This window comes from Lipotes vexillifer, unplaced genomic scaffold (assembly GCF_000442215.2).
Source record: "Lipotes vexillifer unplaced genomic scaffold, Lipotes_vexillifer_v1.1 scaffold1048, whole genome shotgun sequence".
Taxonomy (NCBI): Eukaryota; Metazoa; Chordata; class Mammalia; order Artiodactyla; family Lipotidae; genus Lipotes; species Lipotes vexillifer.
This window is the reverse complement of record NW_006785351.1, coordinates 3,384,529-3,410,937: the sequence shown is the minus strand read 5'-3', so window position 1 is coordinate 3,410,937 and position 26,409 is coordinate 3,384,529. Positions and strand designations below refer to the sequence as shown.

General features: G+C 39.3%; 1 protein-coding gene across 1 annotated transcript in view; it reads right to left on the bottom strand.

Annotated features, from left to right (window-relative positions):
* Window positions 1-10,149: 10,149 nt before the first annotated feature.
* Window positions 10,150-26,409, bottom strand: part of SH2D1B (SH2 domain containing 1B) — a 32,343-nt gene continuing 16,083 nt past the window's right edge. The window contains 4 exon segments of the mRNA XM_007457412.1: window positions 10,150-10,187; window positions 11,882-11,963; window positions 11,965-12,048; window positions 14,310-14,373. Coding sequence (XP_007457474.1) covers window positions 10,150-10,187; window positions 11,882-11,963; window positions 11,965-12,048; window positions 14,310-14,373 — 268 coding nt within the window.

Below are 26,409 nucleotides of genomic sequence, written 5' to 3'. Positions count from 1 at the left end.
AATCAAATCCCATAACCACTGGGTGGGTGACTCACAAACTGGAGAACAGTTATACCACAGAAGGCCACCTACTGGAGTGAAGGTTCTGAGTCCCACATCAGGCTTCCCCACCTGAGGATCCGGCAATGGGAGGAGGAATCCCCAGAGAATCAGACTTTGAAAGCTAGTGAGATTTGATTGCAGGACTTTGACAGAACTGGGGGAAACAGAGACTCCATTCTTGGAGGGAACACACAAAGTAGTTTGTGCATCAGGACACAGGGGGAAGCAGCAGTGACCCCATGGGAGACTGAACCAGACCTACCTGCTAGTGGTGGAGGGTCTCCGGCAGAGGTGTGGGGTGACTGTGGCTCACCACGAGGACAAGGACACTGGCAGCAGAAGCTCTGGGAAGTACTCCTTGGCATGAGCCCTCCTGGAGTCTGCCATTAGCCCCACCATAGAGCCTGTCACCTCCAGTGCTGAGTCGCCTCAGACCAAACAACCAACAGGGAGGGAAATCAGCCCCACCCATCAGCTGACAAGTGGATTAAAGTTTCACTGAGCTCTTCCCACCAGAGCAACACCCAGTTCTACCAACCACCAGTCCGTCCCATGAGGAAGCTTGCACAACCCTCTTAGATAGCCTCATCCACCAGAGGGCAGATAGCAGAAACAAGAAAAACTACAATCCTGCAGCCTGTGGAATGAAAACCACATTCACAGAAAGACAGACAAAATTAAGAGGCAGAGAACTATGTACCAGATGAAGGAACAAGATAAAACCACAGAAAAACAACTAAATGAGGTGGAGATAGGCAACATTCCAGAAAAAGAATTCAGAATAATGATAGTGAAGATGATCTAGGACCTTGGAAAAAGAATGGAGGCAAGGAGTGAGAAGATGCAAGAAATGTTTAACAAAGACCTAGAAGAATTAAAGAACAAACACCTAGAAGAATTAAAGAGCAAACAAACAGAGATGAACAGTACAATAACTGAAATGAAAAATACACTAGAAGGAATCCATAGCAGCATAACTGAGGAAGAAGAACGGATAAGTGACCTGGAAGACAGAATGGTGGAATTCACTGCTGTGGAAGAGAATAAAGAGAAAAGAACGAAAAGAAATGAAGATAGCCTAAGAGACCTCTGGTACAATATTAAACGCACCAACATTCACATTATAGGGGTCCCAGAAAGAGGAGAGAGAGAGAAAGGACCCGAGAAAATATCTGAAGAGATTATAGTCGAAAATTTCCCTAACATGGGAAAGGAGGTAGCCACCCAAGTCCAGGAAGTGCAAGAGTCCCAGACAGAATAAACCCAAGGAGAAACATGCCAAGACACATAGTAATCAAATCAGCAAAAATTAAGGACAAAGAAAAATTATGAAAAGCAACAAGAGAAAAATGACAAATAATATACAAGGGAAATCCCATAAGGTTAACAGCTGATTTCTCATCAGAAACTCTACAAGCCAGAAAGGAGTGGCACAATATATTTAAAGCGATGACAGGGAAGAACCTACAACCAAGATTACTCTACCCGGCAAGGATCTCATTCAGATTCAACGGAGAAATCGAAAGCTTTACAGATAAGCAAAAGCTAAGAGAATTCAGCACCACCAAACCGGCTCTACAACAAGTGCTAAAGGAACTTCTCTAAGTGGGAAACACAAGAGAAGAAACAGACCTACAAAAACAAACCCAAAACAATGAAGAAAATGGTCATAGGAACATACATATTGATAACTACCTTAAATGTGAATGGATTAAATGCTCCAACCAAAAGACACAGGCTCACTGAATGGATACAAAAACAAGACCCATCTACATGCTGTTTACAAGAGACCCACTTCAGACCGAGGGGCACATACAGACTGAAAGTGAGGGAACGGAAAAAGATTCCATGTAAGTGGAAATGAAAAGAAAGCTGGAGTAGCAATACACTTATCAGATAAAATAGAATTTAAAATAATGTTACAAGAGACAAGGAAGGACACTACATAATGATCAAGGGATCAATCCAAGACGACGATATAATAATTATAAATATATATGCACCCAACATAGGAGCACCTCAATACATAAGGCAAATGCTAGCCACTATAAAAGAGGAAATTGGGGCTTCCCTGGTGGCGCAGTGGTTGAGAGTCCGCCTACCGATGCAGGGGACACAGGTTCGTGCCCCGGTCTGGGAAGATCCCACATGCCGTGGAGCAGCTGGGCCCATGAGCCATAGCCACTGAGCCTGCGCATCCGGAGCCTGTGCTCCGCAACGGGAGAGACCACAACAGTGAGAGGCCCGCATACCACAAAAACAGAAACAAAAACAAAAACCAAAGAGGAAATTGACAGTAACACAATAACAGTGGATGACTTTAACACTTCACTTACACCAATGGACAGATCATCCCGGCAGAAAATTTGTAAGGAAAACAAGCTTTAAATGACCCAATAGACCAGATAGACTTAATTGATATTTAGAGGCCATTCCATCCAAAAACAGCAGATTACACTTTCTTCTCAAGTGCACACGGATCACATCTTGGGTCACAAATCAAGCCTCGGTAAATTTAAGAAAATGGAAATCACATCAAGCATCTTTTCTGACAACAATGCTATGAGATTAGAAGTCAGTTACAGGGGAAAAAAACGTAAAAAACACAAACACATGGAGGCTAAACAATACGTTACTAAATAACCAAGAGATCACTGAAGAAATCAAAGAGGAAATCAAAAAATACCTAGAGACAAATGACAGAGAAAACACGATGATCCAAAACCTATAGATGGAGCAAAAGCAGTTCTAAGAGGGAAGTTTATAGCTATACAATCCTACCTCAAGAAACAAGAAAAATCTCAAATAAGCAATCTAACCTTACACCTAAGCAACTAGAGAAAGAAGAACAAACAAAACCTAAAGTTAGTAGAAGGAAAGAAATCATGAAGATCAGAGCAGAAATAAATGAAATAGAAACAAAGAAAACAATAGCAAACATCAATAAAACTAAAAGCTGGTTCTTTGAGAAGATAAACAAAATTGATAAACCTTTAGCCAGACTCATCAAGAAAAAAAGAGAGAGGACTCAAATCAATAAAATCAAAAATGAAAAAGGGGAAGTTACAGTGGACACCACAGAAATACAAAGCATCCTAAGAGACTACTACAAGCAACTCTATGCCAATATGATGGACATTCTGGAAGAAATGGACGAATTCTTAGAAAGGTATAACCTTTCAAGACTGAACCAGGAAGAAATAGAAAACATGAACAGACCAATCACAAGTAATGAAATTGAAACTGTGATTAAAAATCCTCCAACAAACAAAAGTCCAGTACCAGATGGCTTCACAGGTGAATTCTATAAAACATTTTGAGAAGGGCTAACACCCATCCTTCTCAAACTCTTCCAAAAAATTGCACAGTAAGGAACACTCCCAAACTCATTCTACGAGGCCACCATCACCCTGATACCAAAACCAGAAAAAGATACTACCAAAAGAGAAAATTACAGACCAATATCACTGATAAATATAGATGCAAAAATCCTCAACAAAATACTAGCAAACAGAATACAGCAACACATTAAAAGGATCATACATCATGATCAAGTGGGATTTATCCCAGGGATGCAAGGATTCTTCACTGTACGCACATCAGTCAATGTGATACACCATATTAACAAATGAAGCATAAAAACCATATGATCATCTCAATAGATGCAGAAAAAGCTTTTGACAAAATTCAGCATCCATTTATGATAAAAAAAAACTCTCCAGAAAATGGGCACAGAGGGAACCTACCTCAACATCACAAAGGCATATATGACAAACCCACAACAAACATCATTCTCAATGGTGAAAAACTGAAAGCATTTCCTCTAAGATCAGGAACAAGACAATGATGTCCACTTTCACCACTATTATTCAACATAGTATTGGAAGTCCTAGCCACAGTACTCAGAGAAGAAAAAGAAATAAAGGGAATACAAATTGGAAAAGAAGAAGTATATATATTGGGTAGGATAGGGATGGTGGAAGGGAGACACAAGAGGGAGGAGGTAGGGGATATATGCATAGCTGATTCACTTTGTTATAAAGCAGAACCTAACACACAATTGTAAAGCAATTATACTCCAATAAAGCTGTTAAAAATAAATAAATAAATGGTAATCAAAAAAAAAAGTATGTCACACTGTCGCTATGTGCAAACAACATGATACTATACATAGATAATCCTAAAGATGTCACCAGAAAACTACTAGAGCTAATCGATAAATTTGGTAAAGTTGCAGGATACAAAATTAATGCACAGTTAATCTCTTGCATTCCTATACACTAACAACCAAAGATCAGAAAGAGAAATTAAGGAGACAATCCCATTCACCACTGCAAAAAAAAGAATAAAATACTAGGAATAAACCTACCTAAGGAGGTAAAAGACCTGCACTCAGAAAACTATAAAACACTGATGAAAGAAATCAAAGATGACACAAACAGATGGAGAGATATACCATGTTCTTGGATTGGAAGAATCAATATTGTGAAAATGACTATACTACCCAAAACAGTCTACCGATTCAATGCAGTCCCTATCAAATTACCAATGGCATTTTTTACAGAACTAGAACAAAAAAATCTTAAAATTTGTATGGAGACACAAAAGACCCCAAATAGCCAAAGCAGTCTTGAGGGGAAAAAAATGAAGCTGGAGGAATCAGACTCCTTGACTTCAGACTATACTAGAAAGCTACAGTAATCAAGACAATATGGTACTCACACAAAAACAGAAATATAGATCAATGGAACAGGATAGAAAGCCCAGAGATAAAGCCACGCACCTATGGTCAACTAGTCTATGACAAAGGAGGCAAGAATATACAATGGAGAAAAGACAGCCTCTTCAATAAGTGGTGCTGGGAAAACTGGACAGCTAAATGTAAAAGAATGAAATTAGAACAGTCCCTAACACCATACACAAAAATAAACTCAAAATGGATTAAAGGCCTAAATGTAAGACCAGACACTATAAAACTCTTAGAGGAAACATAGGAAGAAGACTCTCTGACATAAAGCACAGCAAGATCTTTTTTGACCCACCTCCTAGAGTAATGGAAATAAAAATAAAAATAAACAAACGGGACCTAATGAAGTCCCTAAAGGCATAAATTTATGAGACAAAGAGAAACCCTTCATAAAAGAAAGATATTAAGATGATGAAATAATTATAAAAATATACACACCTAAAAATATAACTGCAAAATAGTTAAAACAAGAATGGCAGAACTATGAAGACAAATCTGTACAACTATTGTAATTAGAAAGCTAAACTCTATTATCTGTTTCGTTAAAATGAGAGACTTATTTCTCTTTGATAGGTCAAATAAATGAAAAATAAGAAAATATATAAAAGTTTGGTTTATATGATCTATAATCTTGAATACATTGGCAGCAGTGGTGAAGAAAGTGAGCTTTAAAATGGGTAGAAAAAACCATTTCTTCCAAACAAATGTAATGTTCACATATACTAGGTCATCAAGGAAGCCTCATCAAGTCAAACTATGCTATCTAACTTTAATGCTGTATAGTTTGGAATCTGTACTAAAGTGAAAACTAAAGTACTGTACATGTTTGAGAAGAATTACAAACTACTAAATTCTCTTTGGATTGAAGAGGGCATTTTTACAGGGATTAAAAATACTTTGATCTGAACAGCAATAATACCATGTGAAAATTTTTGGATTACAGCTAAAGTAGTACTATGAGATAAATTCATAGCTTTAAGTATATTTATTAGAAAACAATAAATATTGAAAATAAGCCAAATAAGCTCAAAAATGAGAATAAAAGTCAATGAAATAGAGAATAGCAATCTAAAAACAATAACACAAAAAGTTAAAGCTAAAAGCTGACTTTGAAAGGACCATTTAAGATGCATAAAATTGATTAGTAAAAAGAGTAAGATGCAAATAAGATACAGGGTGAAGAAGGAGATATGATGACTGTCACAACATATTCTTAAAAATCATAAAATAGTATTATTAACTATATGCTAATACTTTAGAAAGCTTAGACAAAATGGATAAATTCTTGGAAAAATAAAGAATACCAAATTTGGCAAAATAATTGAATAAACCAATATGCATTAAAGAGAGTAATAAGCAAGTTCTTTTGCTGAACAAACCAATCGTAATAAAAATTATATGTTTAATTCCCTCTCATCAGACTGTGTTTTAAAAAACATATTTGTAAATAGATTTCCCCATTAAAGTCTTTATTGTTGTTCTCCTTCCCATGGGACCAACTATAGCTCACATGAGAGCTCTGGGGGAGAAATTCTTAATAAAATAAATTTGGGGTTCCAATACAAATTTTAACATGTGTGAGATATAATGCACGTGTCTGACACTTAATAAAACTCTCTAAATTTTATAAAAAAAAAAAAAGATATTTAAATAGTAATAAAAGACACCCTATCCTTCTTCACCAGAACTTCAAACTCAGTTTTACAAGAGAGTATTAATGAGCTTTCAAGCAACAGATAGTCCTTACCTTACAAAGCTGCTGCTGCAAAAAAAATAGAAAAAAGAGAATGACTCCTTAATTCACTTTATATTGATCTGGTTAGTATAACCATGATTCAGCAAATTATAGTTCTGATTGGTTTACGAGTTTTAATGCAAAAATCTTAAATGAAATACTAACTTACTGAATCCAACAATCTATTAAAAATAATGTAACATGATCAAGTTAAGCAATGCAAGGATGGTATAATATTAGAAATTTAATTAATGTAATTTACCTCTATAATGGAATGAAGATTAAAGGAATGTGACTATCTCAGTAGATACAGAAACAAATCATTTAATACATTTCAAAACATTTCTGATAAAAACTAAAATAGCCTTCTTAAAGGCTGCAACAAACATTGTGCTTAAATGGGGAAATTTCTAAGCATTTCATATAATATGGGAACAACATAAGAATGCCCACCTTCATGGCTAGTATTTAGTGTATACCGGAGGTCCTAGCCCACCAAGTAAACATAGAAAATAAATAAAATGTATAACTGATGAAAGGGAGGAGAATAAAATTCTATAATTTATAGCTGACAAAATCATTTACATGGAATTTACAATCTAATTTACAGTAGAATCAACAGATAAACCAGTAGATCTAATCAGGGCATAAACAGTTTACTACTGCTGCAGTCTACAGGGAACTCTACTCAATGCTCTGTGGTGACCTAAATAGGAAGGAAATCCAAAAAAGAGGGCATATATGTATACATATAGCTGATTCGCTTTGCTGTACAGCTGAAACTAACACAACACTGTAAAGCAACTATACCTCAATTTAAAAAAAAAAATAAAGGGAAACCTCAAATCAAAAGAAAAAAGAGAAATGTAATAAAACATATGACTTAAATTTATAACAACTAAAAATAGTTAGCAATTAAACGAACAGAATATACAAGACTTCTGTAATGAAAATTTATGATTGCATTAAAGACCAGAAAAGATGGCCTGACAAAATAGATGTAGCATGTTTATATGGGAAAACATCCCAAGAATATCAGTTCTCCCCTAATTACTCTACAAATTCATTGCAACTTTACACAAAATTCCAGGAAGATGTTTTGAGAAACTTATTTATTCTAAAATGTATGTGGAGGAATCAAGGTCCACAAACAGCTAAATTGGTTTTAAAAAATAAGAGTGAGTGCTTATCCTACCAGACAATTAAAAGCCAGAGTATTAGAACAGTTGTGATATAAAGGAGATGCCATAAGTCAGAGGGGGGAAAATGAATTACTGAGTGAGTTGAAATCAGAAAACCACTTAAATATATATGGAAAAATACAAAGCTGGATTCTTACCTCTCACCATGAACAAAGGTTAACCCCAGATTAATCATTTATTCAATAAATATTTATTGAGCATCTACTATGGGTGAAGGACTTTTCTAGACACTGGATATATGCCAGTGAAAAGGGCGATAAAGTCCTTGCCATCTTTAAGACCCTAACTGCAGAGTGTAAAAGTATAAAGTCAGTAGAAGAAAATGTAGGATAATTTTTTTTTTTCCACGATCTTGGAGTGGGGAAGGGCTTGTAAAACAAGGATCAAAAAGCACAAAGCATAAGGCAAAAAAAGCACTTAATGGGCTTGATTACATCATAATTAACTCTGAGTACCCTTTATGACCCACCCATATAATCCAGAGGAAGTCTTTTACACTTCCATAAAGAGACTTGCTCATGGTTGCTCATCACAGTTTTGTTACTGGTAGCAGGGAGTTGGAACCAACTTAGATATCTCTACCTCTAGTGGGAAGCAAATTGTGGTGGATGCATGCTGTGGAATACCATGCATCAGTTAGAGGCACTGGGTTGGATGTACACTCAACATTATGGAATAGAACTAAACATACTATTGAGTGAAAAAAAGTAATAACAGGATTGGAGCAATAGCACCATATCATGCACGTAAATGTAAAAGATATATATAGCCACAACCAATTCTGTATATTCTACAAGGGTGCATACATACCATACATACTATATCAAATAGTACAGAGCTGGTTCTATTGAAATGGGAATTAGGGATGAAGGGAAGAAAAATGAAATAAAACAAGAGTCTTGTACGGGTTGATGGTGGTAATGAGTTATGAACAAAGGAATGTGATTACTCTCCATACCTAAGTCACTTGGACCACAGCAGAGGGAGGACTGTTTGAATGTAGGATAGCTCCAGTGGGTTCAGATTTCTTTCTTATATTTGGCTAAAACTGCCCTCCTATAAACACCCAGCCATTGGTCTGAGTTCCGCTGTCTGGCATTGTACCCAGTGAATCTTCAGGCTCTTTCACAGAACAGCACTTCAAACACTTGCAACGACTGCTTTAGTTTAAGTTTTCCCTCATCCAGTCCCACATACTCAGAACTTTCAGCTGTTCTTCATATGACCTGTTCACGGTCTTCTAAATTTCAGGGAACTATAGCATGACATCCACAACAGCTATTAAATGTGGCTTACTCGTTTGAAAAATATGCTGAAAACCCACTGGCACCAAGCATCATGTAAGGTGGGTGCTACGCATATATGCTCAGAAAAAAGGAGATCACTTCCACGAGAGTTATAACTGAAAGGTCTTGAATTAATAGTCACGTTCTACTGGATTTTGAAATGTATAAAGTTCAAACAAATCTCTGCTATCCAGAATAAGTGGCCACATTTTATGTATATTGATTTATTCGGTCATTTATTTAAGAAATATTCACTGAATATATTTTCTGTGCCAAGGCTTGCTGCAGGCTCTGACAACTGGAATATGCTTCTTTGTACCATGGAGAAAGGATCAAAGACCCAGGACCCTGGAGAGCAGGTTTGCTCTGGTGTCCTTTACCGAACCAACCAGAAGGATTTGGCCCCCTCAGCTCTCTGAATATGGCTACAGTGCACTTCTCTCTACTATGGTTTGCTGTGACCCAAAAGTCAGAACGGCTCGTGCTTTGGGGTTCCAGACACAATGCCTGCTCATGTTTCCCAGAGATCTAAGTTCCTCTCTTTAATAACTTTAAAAGGTAAGGCTAGTGGGGTGAAATGAATCACTACGGTTTGAAGATGGGTGATAGAATGGGCATAGAATTTGGTACATTCCACACTAATCAGGTCTTAACTCTGCTGGGGCATTGTGTACCCTTCTGCTTAGCCACTTGTTTTATAGATGAAGCAACAGAGAAAGAGAAAGAGGAAGAGGTTGGTCTGCAGTCACGGAGCCAGGACTGGAACTCAAGCCCCTAACTAGCAGCCAACGCTCTCTCTTCTCTCCCCTCTGGTCACGTGGTTGAAAGGGGGACGTCAACTGTGATGTAGTGGTGGCACCTTTAACAAGTCAAGGAGAATAGGTTCAGGCTGTTCTATTGCAAGAAAGAAGAGTGAGAGGGGAAAAGGGGTTTCGAAGCTGCTCAAGGTGTATGCATGGGAGGCGGGGCAGGGGAAGTGATTTCTCTGAGACTGGTGGACAGTCACTCACACCAGGAGAGTCTAAATTGTCCCCTAGAGTTTGGCCTTGCAGACCTACACCTGCAGGAGAAGCAGGGTCACTGGTGAGAGCTATCACCCCATCTCTTCTATAAGTGCTTTGTCCAGTCTCCTTATCTTCAAGGCAAGACATCCACATAATCGCTGTTACTGTTCTCTGGGGAAAAAACAGCAGAAGACCAGCCATGAGGCTCAACACCCAGGAGTCACACTGACCAACACCAGTCAAGGGAAAGACTTCTCCCCAGGCAGAGGGTGATCTTGATGCCACATCAAAGTGACACCTTCAAGGGCTGGGGTACCACAGGGAGCTCTCCTGGCAAAATAGGGGGTCTGTTTATAAGTCGAACATCGGAGTTTCCAGGACCAGATGCCTTCACTCACCAGCAGAACACCTGTGCCTCCCTCAGAGTGAGAACACCTAAGGCTTGTTCTAAGGAGGCCAAGGGAAAGGGAGGAAGAAGATGAGCTAATGGGAGGAAGTTCCCACTTTGGTAGCTGAGGATTTGGGAGCTTGCTCTGCCAAGGCTGGCCAAGCATGGACAACTGGTATGGCGAGACTCTCGCCCAGTTCTTGGGGACGAACTCTAAAGGGTTCTCCTGTTGGAATTTGTGGTTACGTTATCATCACTGAGACGAATACTACCACCACCCCAAGCATCCTGAGCAACTCATCTGGGTTTGCCTGAGGACTGCAGCACAGGCACATCCCTGGGTTTCTACTCTGCCCCCTTTTGTTCTTCTATGTGCTGTGGAGGGTTCAGGGAAGACCCAACCATGCTTTAAAACCTAGTTGGGAACAGGAACCACACCTTCAAAATCTATAAGTTATGGTAGAAAATGGCCGTGGGACTACATCTGCAGCTGAACCTATAGGAAGCGGGTGCATGGGTCGCTTCTCCTCTGGGTGCACACTCCTCTATGTGGGGGAAGGGGGACAGAGAAAATGGTAGAGGAGGGTTTTGGGTTTTGTTTTTTTTTTCCATAATTAAAAAGCCACTCTTAGTCTTGTTGGGGAGATGAGAAGTTTGCTCTGGCAGTCTAAAGGGAAACTTTGCTATAGACAGAGTACAATGGGTGTGGGGTGATTGCAGGCTCCCCATCCTCCGCCCTTCTCCCTAGCTAGCACTTCTGGTCCCATCCCCGTCACCTACCCACTGATGACTGAAATCCCTTTCATGGGGCTATCACCACACATCCCACCTTGAGAAGACAGGGTTAAACTGTAAATGTCTCAGGAAGTCTGAGTTAAATTCGAGCTATGTTGTAACTGACAGATACTAGATTCTCTTCTGAGAGCAGACTTGCAGGGATGTAAGCAAGAGTAGCTGCTTGGGATATGATCTGGATTCTCCTCACTCAGATTTACTGACCATCTCTCCTTTTCCACCATGGCTTAATAACTTTTGGGGTGTATCTGAAATAATTATTCCCCTAACACTATATAAATGAATGCTTAGCAAATATTGAGCAAACTGTAACAGGATGAGGCTTGGGGAGAGGGTTGAAGCAATTTTCTCATTTGAAAATTCTGCTTGTTGGCCATCTATTCCCAAACCTGTGTTTTTTGCACAAGGTCACAGAATGAGTCTGAAGTCAGCTCTTGGAGAGTGTTCAGGAGCCACTCTTACTCCCCGGGCTGTCCAAGCACAGAGAGCTCTATGTGTTTGCCACCTCCAGGAGCTCGAAGGCACCACTTCCCAACAAAATGGAAAGTGCTCTTCATAGGATGAAGCTTTTTAGAGCTAACATCATAGAAAGGGGAAATTATCTGTATCGGTTCTGCAAAGTAGGCCAGTGGTGGAAATGGGACTAAGGTTCCTGTTTGGCACCCGTGTGAAAGTTTTTTACCATAAATACCATCCAGCTCTATCTTCGATCTTCTCCATCTCAGGGAGGGACAGGTTCTCTTTATTGGCCTTAAAAGGTTGAACCACCAGCCCTTGATTTGGTTTTTCAAACTTGGAGATCAGTTCCTCTAGGTTTGGAAAGATCTGTCTTTGAGCGCCTTCCACGGTCTGCAAAAACGCAAGATCACTCATCATCGTGCAACTGTATGTGAAAGATGACACTTCTCAAAACAGTGGTTTTCAGGGCTGCCTCTGAGTGGTGAATTGAAAACAGGCGGCCGACACTTCTTGTGTGGGAGCTCACACCGCACGCAATAACCAGAAACCCTCCTTTTTAAAATGGAATTCTGACTTGAGCTACTCGGAGTAAAGAAGATTAACAATCAGAGGTCCCCACCTCAGTCTGCAGTATCGAATGAGCCCCCATTCTTGGCAATTTGGGGACAGTTCTTGTAGGTACACTGTGGAGGGTACCCCTCTAAGAGCTTATGTCAGAGTGCGGGGGACTAATATGGGAGGACTTCTGATGGGAAATGCAAACTATGCAACTTATGTACTTGATGAATTCAGACTCTCCATGAGAGGAAAACAAGACAAAAAAGTCCCGATTTAAATTGAAAATGGGAATGTCGACATGACTCAGGTAAATTGTGAATAGTTGTTTTCTCTTTACCACCTACAGACCAAGTACAATTTTCTAACATAATCTTATAGAAATAATTTAAAAACACAAGAGCTTCCTTGGCTCTTATGTATTTGATTTTCTTGATGATCACTGTGGTTCTCTTAGGACCACAGTGTTGTTCTACAGAGGGGTGGTGACAGGAAGGCTCTGTGACCTGGGGTGTAGTTAACTTCCATGACAGAGATGCAGGCTGACATGGAAGACGGCTCTACAAAAGGCTGTCACTTCAGCCCAAGGTAGCATCCAGCACAGGCCCTGATACAGAGCTGCTCAATGAAATGCCCCTCTGTGTCTGTTATAACTGATTTGGATGCCTCTCTGTTTTGTTCAGACAAGAGACAAAACGGGGTATTAAGGAATTATCCAGAATTTCCCAAAATACAAAGAAATAAATGTTTTAAAATATGTTGCTTTAAAAGCTGCAAAAATATTTTTTAAATTTCCACATATAACCTTCACCCATATCCCAAATGTTAACATTTTATTGTATTTACCTTTCATTCTCTCTCTTTCTAAATATATATGTGTGTGTATATATGTATACATATATGTATTCTTTTTTCAAAAAAATTATGAGAGTAAGTTGCTGACATGATATCCCTATGACCCTAAATACTTCATATTTCCTAAAAAGCAAGAACATTACATATCCACACTAAAATGAGGAAATTAATGTTGTTGTTTTTTTCAGGTACATTTCTAACTAAATGAACAGACCTGACCAAAGACAGTTTAGAATATCAATGGCCATTATAGGGAACTTTTTTTTTTTTTTAACATCTTTATTGGAGTATAATTGCTTTACAATGGTGTGCTAGTTTCTGCTTTATAACAAAGTGAATCAACTATACATATACATATATCCCCATATCTCCTCCCTTTTGTTTCTCCCTCCAACCCTCCCTATGAGGAAATTAATCTTGATGCAATACTATTACTAATCTACAGACCTGATGCAGATTTTGTCAGTTGCCTCAATAATGTCCTTTGTGGCAAAAGAAAAATTACGTGTGTGTGTGTGTGTGTGTGTGTGTGTGTGTGTGTGTGTCTGGGGATCATTGTATATTCTAATCTCTTTCAGATAGTCACAGTGAACTTTAGCGTATTGAAGATTCTGAGAAACCCTGCAGTAAAAATACCTGCTTAACCTTTATGCAAGTGTTTCAGAAAGATTAGTTCAGGAGTCTATGTTAGTAATTAAAGATTCAATGACATTTATTATACTCTATTTCCTACCAGAGAAGTAACTTCAAAAAAAAAAAAAAAGGTTTTTCTGCTTAGCTCTCAGTAAACCAGAAACATTAATGAAATCCCTAAATTGCCAGTTGACTGATGCTCCCCTTTGCATTTTCATACAGCTATGGTGTCCCTGAATGTTGACTTCTTAAACATTCGGACCTCTCCCCACCTTCCCTTTCCACTCATCCTGTTCGTTGTTTAGTCTTATAATTTGACAGTAGTCTTATATGGAGTTCAGGTTGGTATATTTGACCCCTGGAGGAACTTTGTGCCTCTACACTTTTGAACAACAGCCTTGTTTTGCTTGAAAATGGAACCCAACTCTAGTGCATTCCTATTTCTCTGAAAGAAAGACAAGGTTAACTACTGATCTGATTCTAACTCTCTGCAGTGCTTCCCTGTTTAGAATGCCTCTTCAGGGCATCTCAGGTTCAAGAGATGTTCTCAGGTTTTTCTCCCCCCAGCTTGTGTTGTTTTTGTTATAGGAGTTCTTGTATGTTCTTACCTGTAAATTGTAATATCCATGTTTCTCTTTGAAGATTCGGTACGTGTAGACCAAATTTTTAAACCTGTGGAAAGATGACTGTGTGAATCACAATGTTCTTATATGCAAATCCAGGTAACATCTACCACTGTATTTTGTGTGCAATGCCTTAGTCAATCATGGATCCCAAAAAGAAACTGATCATTTTCAGGCCTTCTCATCTGTGGGAATTTGACAGAGAGGTTTGAAAATGGAGACCTTTATTCTACGGTGGAAATCTGGGCTGTAGCAAAGAGAATAAGGAGAGAAATTTTACAGTTTCCATTGTCTTGGTATTTCTCTCTAGTTTTTTCACTTAGCCCTAAGTTGATACAACATACAAAACACCATCAAGCCATTCCTGTGTTGTTTATTAAGTGACAGGTCATTGACCTCATTAGAGATAGTTAATGTAACTAAAATAGAGAAGGTTGGGAATTTTGTGCAAGGAAGTGATGTATTGTGCTCTTTTTCCTCACTGGAACAGGAGCCACTGGGTAAGTAATCTAACTAGAATTTAGATAACAGACTCAACTGAGCAATTTCCAAAACAGGAAACAGCATACATTACCATATTTCCTCAATTCCAAGATGTCATCAGTTGTAGGATACAGTCAATTTAGTAGTAGCTTTTGAGGAGAAAAATGCATACATTAAATGTCTCTATCAACTGTTAACTATGTTCTGATTCCAAAGAAATATTAAAATGTAAAAAATGAGGATAAAAAACATTGACATGAAGTTCAAATTATCTGACTGATCACTCCTCACCCTTTCACTTGCACCCATGCCAAAGAATCACATGACCCATCTTTTGACTGAATTGGGAAGGCAGATAGCTATAGCTTTAAGGTACAGGCGACGTAATTGCTGATCGTCTGGTGGCTTTGACAATTGACTTCAAATCCCAATCCTTTTTGTGGGGTTTCCTGAGGCCAGAAGAAGCTAGTGGGTGTCTTTAAATCACATGACAAGCAACAAAAAGTTTTTACATGAATCCTTGTCTATATGTGACAAATTAAAGTATTCCACAGTCTGGGAAGAGGTCTCACAAGTGTCTTTTCACAGGAGTATTATTCAAATCGGGATCCAAACAAGGTCCATACATTGCTTTTGGTTGCTCACATGGTTTCTTGAAACTCAACTATCATATAGCCTAACTTAAATTCTTAAATAAATGACTTTATTTTTAATTACATTGTTGTATTATCAGCCTAAGAAAATCTTTACTAGAGTAGTTTGAAAGAATAAAACAAATGGAGGTTCTATATTAATTAACCCAAAAGCCATATACTTCAAGTTAGAAAGACGGACATTGCTCAAATATAGTCTTATTCTTTGCAAAGTATTTTTAATGAAATAGGCCACATTGCAGTGATGCTTTATAAGAAATTGATTTACTGAACTTGTGATACCTATATGCATTTATTTTGGAATGTTTACCCCAAAAAGTGCTGTAAGAGATTACAGAGCAGTGAGATTAGTATCTACTTTATACAATTGCAATATTATTGGGTCGACATAAAGACTTATTGTAATGCCTCCTATTCTAATTATTATTTTATAGATGTCACTTACAAAACTTTTAAAAGATACATGATTTTTCAGTGTGCATTTACACTCAAGGCAGTTATAAAGACCATGTTTCCCCTGGGCCTTCTGCCCCTGTCACTATGGTGACGAGGGAGCCCCTCTTTATCCCCCAACACTCACAGTCTTGTCTCCACCCTTTGCCTGGAATCCACTGGGCTAATCTCATCATGCCCTTTATCCCTGTTTGTTAGTCATTGCAAGAACCCCAGTCTCTCAGGATCTCTTTTCTCCTGTTTTCTAATCCTACAAGGCTCTGTACAGCCTGTATTGTGTCCTCTCCCCAGCTCCTGAAATCCTTCCTTGTGTTCTCTAGCACTCAAGGTCTGCCATCATCAAAGTCTCCTATGTCTTCAACCTATTCTCTAATCATCCCTGTCACCTTCTCACTCTAAGGGAAACCTGGCTGTGTCCCACGGACACTGCTTCCCCAGGACCCCACTAAAAGGCTGCTGCTCTCTCCTCACTGCAGGCCTGGAGGGGAGGCCCGTGTTCTTGCTTTTGCAGCTCTTCAATGTTGTTTCCTGTCTCCAAACCCTCAGTTTTGAGCTTCATGTAGATTATATCACCTCCTACCCAATCAAGATGTCACTATGCTGACAGCTCCTCAACTCTGTGTACTGCGACTCATTTCTCCAGGATTTAGCTCCTAGCTCACTGTCACTGTCTTCAGTACCATTCCTGACTAAATGGTTGGCAATTTCAATTCACGTGTAGATTATCCTTTAACATCCCAATTTCTCAGTTCCTCGAATTCCTCTGCTTCAATAATCTTGTCTTCCACCTACATCGCCTTCTCACTCCCATGTTCATAACCAGGACTGGCTACATAATTTGTGGGGCCCATAGAAAAAATGAAAATTTAACACTCCTCTTAAAAAATTATTAGGAATTTTGAGATGGTGACAGCAGAACAGTAAACCAAGTGCAGGGCCCTCTGAGTGTAGGGCCTTTGGTGGCTGCATAAGGTTGCACGCCACAAAGCCAGCCCCACTCATAACTTTGACCTTGTAATTGCCAATATGGGCAACCCTCCCATAATGTGAATTTCATGCATCCCACTCTCTTTCTCCTGCTTCCCGTCTTTCCAGATCCCTTCCCCAACATTCCCTTGACCCCATAGACTTTCCAATCCATTGATCCTACCACTTTTCAGTGTTCTCACTCACATGTCTTCACTCCCTTCTTTACCCAGTTTAGATTGCTTGTCAACCATTACAATCACCCCCCTTCAAGTCCTTTATCATCTTTCACTTTATTTCCTTAATTAGCAGAATCCTGATTAAGCCCAAATCGCTACAGCTGTATGTGGCTGGGAGACACAGCCATGTTCACTGTTCTCTCTTTAAAAGACCACAAACATCAAGTGGGCTCTTAATGCCTCCAGGTGATCATTGATTTTCCTATTCTCCTCAACAATGATTCTACACCATTTCCTTTCTTCTTAAACCTTCAACGTCTCATTCTTAACTGATGATTTCACCAAAAAGATTAAAACAATCAGAAGAGAATCTCCAGATTCCCATCACCATAAGAGCATAATAGCATCTACAAGCATAGACTCTGCCTTTGTTACCGTAGTTGAACTTTGCATGCTGCTCTGCAAAGCTAATCCCTCTTATTTCCACTGGTTGCCATCCGCTTTCATCTATTCAAGGACATAATTCTAGCAATTATTCCTCTCTCTCTGGTGTCATTATTATTCTTTACACAACAGCCAGGGTGCTCCTTTTAAAAACTGTGCGTCAGATCATGTCATTCCTCTGCATAAATATCTGGTCTAGTCAATTTTGAAAAAGAAAAATAAAACTGGTGTGTGTGTGTGTCTGTGTGTGTACGTGTGTGTGTGTGCACGCAGTGGGGTGCTTCTGTCTTAACAAGTCTTAAGTCTTCTTATAAAGCTATAATTAAGATAGTGAGAGTGAAGTAAGTCAGAAAGAGAAAAACAAGTGCCGTATGCTAACGCGTGTATATGGAATCTAAGAAAAAAACAGTACTGATGAACCTAGTGGCAGGGCAGGAATAAAGATGCAGACATAGAAAATGGACTTGAGGATGCGGGGAGGGGGGAAGGGAAGTTGGGGCGAAGTGAGAGTAGCATTGATATATATACACTGCCAAATGTAAAATAGATAGCCAGGGGACCTTCAAGATGGTGGAGGAGTAAGATGTGGATATCACCTTCCTCCCCACAAATATAACAAAAATACATCTACATGTGGAACAGCTCCTACAGAACACCTACTGAACGCTGGCAGAAGACCTCCGACTTCCCAAAAGGCAAGAAAATCCCCACATACTTGGGTAGGGCAAAAGAAAAAACAGAGATAAAGGAATAAAGACGGGAGGGAGCTGCGAAGTAGGAAAAGTTTCCACATAATAGGAAGCCCCTTCACTGGTGGAGACAGGGGGTGGGCAGCAGGGGGAAGCTTCAGAGCCACGGAGGAGAGCATAGCAACAGGGGTGCAGAGGGCAAAGCGGAGAGATTCCCACACAGAGGATCAGAGCCAACCAGCACTCACCAGCCTGAGAGGCTTTTCTGCTCACCTGCTGGGTTGCGGTGGGGGGGGCGGGGGCTGGGAGCTGAGGCTCAGGCTTCAGAGGTGAGATCCCAGGGAGAGGACTGGGGTTGGCTGCATGAACACAGCCTGAAGGGGGCTAGTGTGCCACAGCTAGCCAGGAGAGAGTCTGGGAAAAAGTCTGGACCTGCCTAAGAGCCAAGAGGCCATTGTTTCGGGGTGCGTGAGGAGAGGGGATTCCTTCACTGTCTGCCCACAGAAGTCAGAGCACCACCTAAATGAGCTCCAGAGATGGACGCGAGCTGAAGCTATCAGCTCGGACCCCAGAGACAGGAATGAAATGCTAAGGCTGCTGCTGCAGCCACCAAGAAGCCTGTGTGCAAGCACAGGTCACTATCCACACCCCGCAGGGAGCCTGTGCAACAAACCACTGCCAGAGTTCTGTGATCCAGGGACTGGTTCCCCAGGAGAACACATGGTGTGCCTCAGGCTGTTGCAATGTCACACCAGCCTCTGCCACCGCAGGCTCGCCCTACATTCCAATTATAACTACCGTACCCCTCCCTCCCCCCAGCCTGAGTGAGCAAGAGCCCCTAATCAGCCTCTGCTTTAACCCTGTACTCTCTGGGTGGGAATAGATGCCTGAGGGTGACCTACATGTGGAGGTGGGGCTAAAACCAAAGCTGAACCCCAGGAGCTGTGCGAACAAAGAAGAGAAAGGGAAATTTTTCCATGTAGCCTCTGGAGCAGCGGATTAGATGCCCACAATCAATTTGATGTACCTTACATCTGTGGAATACCTGAATAGACAACGAATTGTCCCAAAATTGAGGCGGTGGACTTTGGAAGAAACTGGGGGTTTGGGGTTTGCTGTCTGCAACTGATTTGTTTCTGATCTTTATGTTTATCTTAGTATAGTTTTTAGTGCTTGCTATCGTTGGTGGATTTGTTTGTTGGTTTGGTTGCTCTTTTCTTTTTTAAAAATTATTATTTAAAAAAATTTTTATTTTAATAATTTTTAAATTTATTATTATTTTTCCTTCTTTTTTTCTCCCTCTTCTTCTGAGCCATGTGGCTGACAGGGTCTTGGTGCTCCGGCCTGGTGTCAGGCCTGGGCCTCTGAGGTGGGAGAGCCAAGTTCAGGACATTGGGCCAGCAGAGACCTCCTGCCCATCAGCGAGAGCTCTCCCAGAAATCTCCGTCTCAGCGTTAACACCCAGCTCCACCTAATGGCCAGCAAGCTCCAGTGCTGGATGTCCCATGCCAAACAACTAGCAGGACAGGAACACAGCCCCACCCATTGGCAGAGAGGCTGCCTAAAATCATACTAACTTCACAGACAACCCAAAACACACAACTGGATGTGGCCCTGCCCACCAGAAAGACAAGATCCAGCCCCACCCACCAGAACACAGGCACCAGTCCCCTCCACCAGGAAGCCTATACAACCCACTGAACCAACCTCACCCACTGGGGTCCGTAATTCCAAAACAACAGGAATTACGAACATGCAGCCTGAGAAATGGAGACCCTAAACACAGTAAGTTAAACAAAATGAGAAGACAGAGAAATATGCAGCAGATGAAGGAGCAAGGTAAAAACCCACCAGACCAAACAAATGAAGAGGAGATAGGCAGTCTACCTGAAAAAGAATTCAGAGTAATGATAGTAAAGATGATCCAAAATCTTGGAAATAGAATGGAGAAAATACAAGAAACGTTTAACAAGGACCTGGAAGAACTAAAGATCAAACAAACAGTGATGAACAACACAAAAAATGAAATTAAAAATTCTCTAGAAGGAATGAATAACAGAATAACTGAGGAAGAAGAATGGATAAGTGACCTGGAGGATAAAATATTGAAAATAACTACCACAAGGCAGAATAAAGAAAAAAAGAATGAAAAGAATTGAGGACAGTCTCAGAGACCTCTTGGACTGCATTAAATGTACAAACATTCAAATTACAGGGGTCTCAGAAGAAGAAGAGAGAAAGAAATCATCTGAGAAAATATTTAAAGAGATTATAGTTGAAAACCTCCCTAACATGGGACAGGAAATAGTCAATCAAGTACAGGAAGTGCAGAGAGTCCCATACAGGATAAATCCAAGGTGAAAAACGCCAAGACACATATTAATCAAACTATCAAAAATTAAATACAAAGAAAAGATATTAAAAGCAGCAAGGGAAAAGCAACAAATAACATACAAGGGAATCCCCATAAAGTTAACAGCTGATCTTTCAGCAGAAACTGCAAGCCAGAAGGGAGTGGCAGGACATATTTACAGTGATGAAAGGGAAAAACCTACAACCAAGATTACTCTACCCAGCAGGATCTCATTCAGATTCAACGGAGAAACTAAAACCTTTACCGACAAGCAAAAGTTAAGAGAATTCAGCACCACCAGACCAGCTTTGCATCAAATGTTAAAGGAATTTCTCTAGGCAGGAAACACAAGAGAAGGAAAAGGCCTACAAAAACAAACCAAAAACAATTACGAAAATGGTAATAGGAACGTACATATCGATAATTACCTTAAATGTAAATGGATTAAATGCTCCAACCAAAAGACATAGGCTGGCTGAAAGGATACAGAAACAAGCCCCCTATATATGCTGTCTACAAGAGACCCACTTCAGACTTAGGGACGCATACAGTCTGAAAATGAGGGGATGAAAAAAGATATTCCATGCCATTGGAAATCAAAAGAAAGCTGGAGTAGCAGTTCTCATATCAGACAAAATAGACTTTAAATAAAGACTACTACAAGAGACAAAGAAGGACACTACATAATGATCAAGGAATCAATTCAAGAAGAATATATAACAATTGTAAATATTTATGCACTCAACACAGGGGTGCCTCAGTACATAAGGCAAATGCTAACAGCCATAAAAGGGGAAATCAACAGTAATACAGTTAGTGGGGGACTTTAACACCCCACTTTCACCAATGGACAGATCATCCAAAATGAAAATAAATAAGGAAACACAAGCTTTAAATGACACATTGAACAAGATATACTTAATTGATATTTATAGGACATTCCATCCAAAACAACAGAATACACTTTCTTCTCAAGTGCTCATGGAACATTCTCCAGGATAGATCATATCTTGGGTCACAAATCAAGCCTTGGTAAATTTAAGAAAATTGAAATTGTATCAAGTATCTTTTCCGACCACAACACTATGAGACTAGATATCAATTACAGGAAAAAAACTGTAAAAAATACAAACATATGGAGGCTAAACAGTACACTACTAAATAAGAGCATATTTTTATCAAGAGATCACTGAAGAAATCAAAGAGAAAATTTAAAAAATACCTAGAAACAAATGACAATGAAAACACGATGGCCCAAAACCTATGGGATGCAGCAAAAGCAGTTCTAAGTGGGAAGTTTATAACAATACAATCGTAACTTAAGAAACAAGAAAAATCTCAAGTAAACAACCTAACCTTACACCTAAAGCAATTAGAGAAAGAACAACAACAAAAAAACCCCAAAGTTAGCAGAAGGAAAGAAATCATAAAGATCAGATCAGAAATAAATGAAAAAGGAATGAAGGGCACAATAGCAAAGATCAGTAAAACTAAAAGCTGGTTCTTTGAGAAGATAAACAAAATTGATAATCCATTAGACTCCTCAAGAAAAAAAGGGAGAAGACTCATCAACAGAATTAGAAATGAAAAAGAAGTAACAACTGACACTGCAGAAATACAAAGGATCATGAGAGATTACTACAAGCAACTCTATGCCAATAAAATGGACAACCTGGAAGAAATGGACAAATTCTTAGAAAAGCACAATGTTCTGAGACTGAACCAGGAAGAAATAGAAAATATGAACAGACCAATCACAAGCACTGAAATTGAAACTGTGATTAAAAATCTTCCAACAAACAAAAGCCCAGGACCAGATAACTTCACAGGTGAATTCTATCAAACATTTAGAGAAGAGCTAACACCTATCCTTCTCAAACTCTTCCAATTTATAGCAGAGAGAGGAACACTCCCAAACTCATTCTATGAGGCCACCATCACCCTGATACCAAAACCAGGCAAAGATGTCACAAAAAAAGAAAGCTATCAGCACTGATGAACATAGATGCAAAAATCCTCAACAAAATAATAGCAAACAGGAGCCAACAGCACATTAAAAGGATTATACACCATGATCAAGTGGGATTTATCTCAGGGATGCAAGGATTCTTCAATATACGCAAATCAATCAATATGATACACCATATCAACAAATTGAAGGATAAAAAGCATATGATCATCTCAATAGACGGAGAAAAAGCTTTTGACAAATTTCAACACCAATTTATAATAAACACTCTCCAGAAAATGGACATAGAGGGAACCTACCTCAACATCACAAAGGCCATATATGACAAACCCACAGCCAACATTGTTCTCAATGGTGAAAAAGAGAAACCATTTCCTGTAAGATGAGGAACAAGACAAGGTTGCTCACTCTCACTGCTGTTATTCAACATAGTTTTGGAAGTTTTAGCCACAGCAATCAGAGAATAAAAAGAAATAAAACGAATCCAAATTGGAAAAGGAGAAGTAAAACTGTCACTGTTTGCAGATGGCATGATACTATACATAGAGAATCCTAAAGATGCTACCAGAAAACTACTAGAGGTAATCAATGAATTTGGTAAAGTAGCAGGAGACAAAATTAATGCACAGAAATCTCTTGCATTCCTATACATTAGCAACAAAATATCAGAAAGAGAAATTAAGGAAACAATCCCATTTACTATTGCCACAAAAAGAATAAAATACCTAGGAATAAACCTACCTAAGGAGACAAAAGACCTGTATGCAGAAAACTATAAGACACTGATGAAAGAAATCAAAGATGATACAAACAGATGGAGAGATATACCATGTTCTTGGATTGGAAGAATAAACATTGTGAAAATGACTATGCTACCCAAAGCAATCTACAGATTCAATGCAATCCCTATCAAACTACCAATGGCATTTTTCACAGAACTAGAACAAAAAAATTCACAATTTGTATGGAAACACAAAAGACCCTGAATAGCGAAAGCAATCTAGAGAAAGAAAAATGGAGCTGGAGGAATCAGACTCCGTGACTTCAGACTATACTACAAAGCTACAGTAATCAAGATAGTATGGTACTGGCACAAAAATAGAAATATAGATCAATGGAACAGGCTAGAAAGCCCAGAGATAAAACCACACACATATGGTCACCTTTTCTTTGATAAAGGAGGCAAGAATATACAATGGAGAAAAGACAGACTCTTCAATAATTTGTGCTGGGAAAACCGGACAGCTATATGTAAAAGAATGAAATTAGAACATTCCCTAACATTGTATACAAAATTAGACTCCAGGGCTTCCCTGGTGGCACAGTGGTTGAGAGTCCGCCTGCTGATGCAGGGTACACGGGTTCGCGCCCCAGTCCGGGAGGATCCCACATGCCGCGGAGTGGCTGGGCCCATGAGCCATGGCTGCTGAGACTGCGCATCCGTAGCCTGTGCTCCACAATGGGAGAGGCCACAACAGTGAGAGGCTTGCATACCGCAAAAAAAGACAAAAGAAAAAAAATAGACTCCAAATGGATTAAAGACCTAAATGTAAGGCCAGACACTATAAAACTCGTAGAGGAATACATAGGCAGAACACTCTATGACATAAATCACAGCAAGATCCTTTTTGACCCACCTCCTAGAGAAATGGAAATAAAAACAAAAACTAACAAATGTGACCTAATTAAACTTAAAAGCTTTTGCGTAGCAAAGGATACCATAAACAAGATGAAAAGACATCCCTCAGAATGGGAGAAAATATTTGCAAATGAAGCAACTGACAAAGGATTAATCTCCAAAATACACAAGCAGCTCATGCAGCTCAATATGAAAAAAACAAACAACCCAATCCAAAAATGGGCAGAAGACCTAAATAGACATTTCTTCAAAGAAGATGTACAGATCGCCAACAAACACATGAAAGGATGCTCAACATCACTAATCTTTAGAGAAATGCAAATCAAAACTAATGAGGTATCACCCTCACACAGGTCAGAATGGCCATCATCAAAAAATCTTCAAACAATAAATGCTGGAGAGGGTGTGGAGAAAAGGGAAACTTCTTACACTATTGATGGGAGTGTAAATTGATATTGCCACTATGGAGAACAGTATGGAGGTTCCTTAAAAAACTAAAAATAGAACTACCATATGACCCAGGAACCCCACTACTGGGTATATACCCTGAGAAAACCATAATTCAAAAAGAGTCATGTACCAAAATGTTCACTGAAGCACTATTTACAATAGCCAGGACATGGAAGCAACCTAAGTGTCTATTGACAGGTGAATGGATAAAGAAGATGTGGCACATATATACAATGGAATATTACTCAGCCATAAAAAGAAACGAAACTGAGTTATTTGTAGTGAGGTGGATGGACCTAGAGTCTGTCATACAGAGTGAATTAAGTCAGAAAGAGAAAAACAAATACTGTATGCTAACACATATATATGGAATCTAAAATAAAAGATGTTTCTGATGAACCTAGTGGCAGGACAGGAATAAAGACGCTTACGTAGAAAATGGACTTGAGGACACGGAGAAGGGGAAAGGTAAGCTGGAACGATGTGAGAGAGTAGCATTTACATATATACATTACCAAATGTAAAATAAATAGCTAGTGGGACGCAGTTGTATCCCACAGGGAGATCAGCTTGGTGCTTTGTGACCACCTAGAGGGGTGGGATAGTGTGGATGGGAGGGAGGCTCAAGAGGGAGGGGATATGGGGATATATGTATGCATATGGCCGATTCACTTTGTTGTACAACAGAAACTAACACAACATTATGAAGCAATTATACTCCAATAAATATGTATTAAAAAAAAAAGATAGTGAGGAACTGGCTCTGGAGTCAAGAAGACATTAATGGATTAAAATAGCCCAGAAACAGACCCATGTATGTGTAAAAACTTGATACAGGACAGAGCTGGCATAGCAGATGAATGAGAAAGGGATAGACTGTTTTTTAAATGATAATGGTAATGTTTTCATGTGTAAACAAATAAAATTGGATTCCTGCTTCACACTCTAATTGAAGATCCAATTATGAAAAAACAAAACACTAAACTTGGGAGAAATGTAAGTGACCGACTTAATGACCTTGAGCTAAGGAAGGAGTTCTTAAATCACAAAAAGTACGAGCCAAAAGATAAGATTAATAAACTCACTCTATTAAACTTAAAACTTCTATTTATCAAAATATACCATTAACAAAGTGAAGAAGCCCGCAAGTTGGGAGAAGATAATTGCAACCCTAATATATTGATAAATGGGAACATTAATGTACAATAAGAAAAAGACAAGTACAATGGCCAGTAAACATATGAAAAGGTGCTTCACTTCACTAACAATCAGGGAAATAGAAATGGAACCACATTAGATATAATTTTATACCAGATTGGCAATGATGTAAGAGTTAACTAATTCAAAATATTGGCTGTGATTTGGAGCTATACAAGGTTTTATATACTACTAATTGGGGTATAATTAGATACGAATATCTTGGAGAACAATTTGGCAAAATTTAGTAAAGTTGAAATGTGTATAATCCATGACCCCAAGTGTCTACTCTTTTGGATTGGCACTATTGAAACAAAACTGAAAATGCCAATATTTTATCACTTATTACAAAACAAAGATCAGTGAAACTATGTATTTATTACATTTAAATATACTTTAAAAATAAGTATAGGGCTTCCCTGGTGGCGCAGTGGTTGAGAGTCCGCCTGCCGATGCAGGGGACACGGGTTCGTACCCCGGTCCGGGAAGATCCCACATGCCGCGGAGCGGCTAGGCCCGTGAGCCATGGCCGCTGAGCCTGCGCGTCCGGAGCCTATGCTCCTCAACGGGAGAGGCCACAACAGTGAGAGGTCTGCGTACCGCAAAAAAA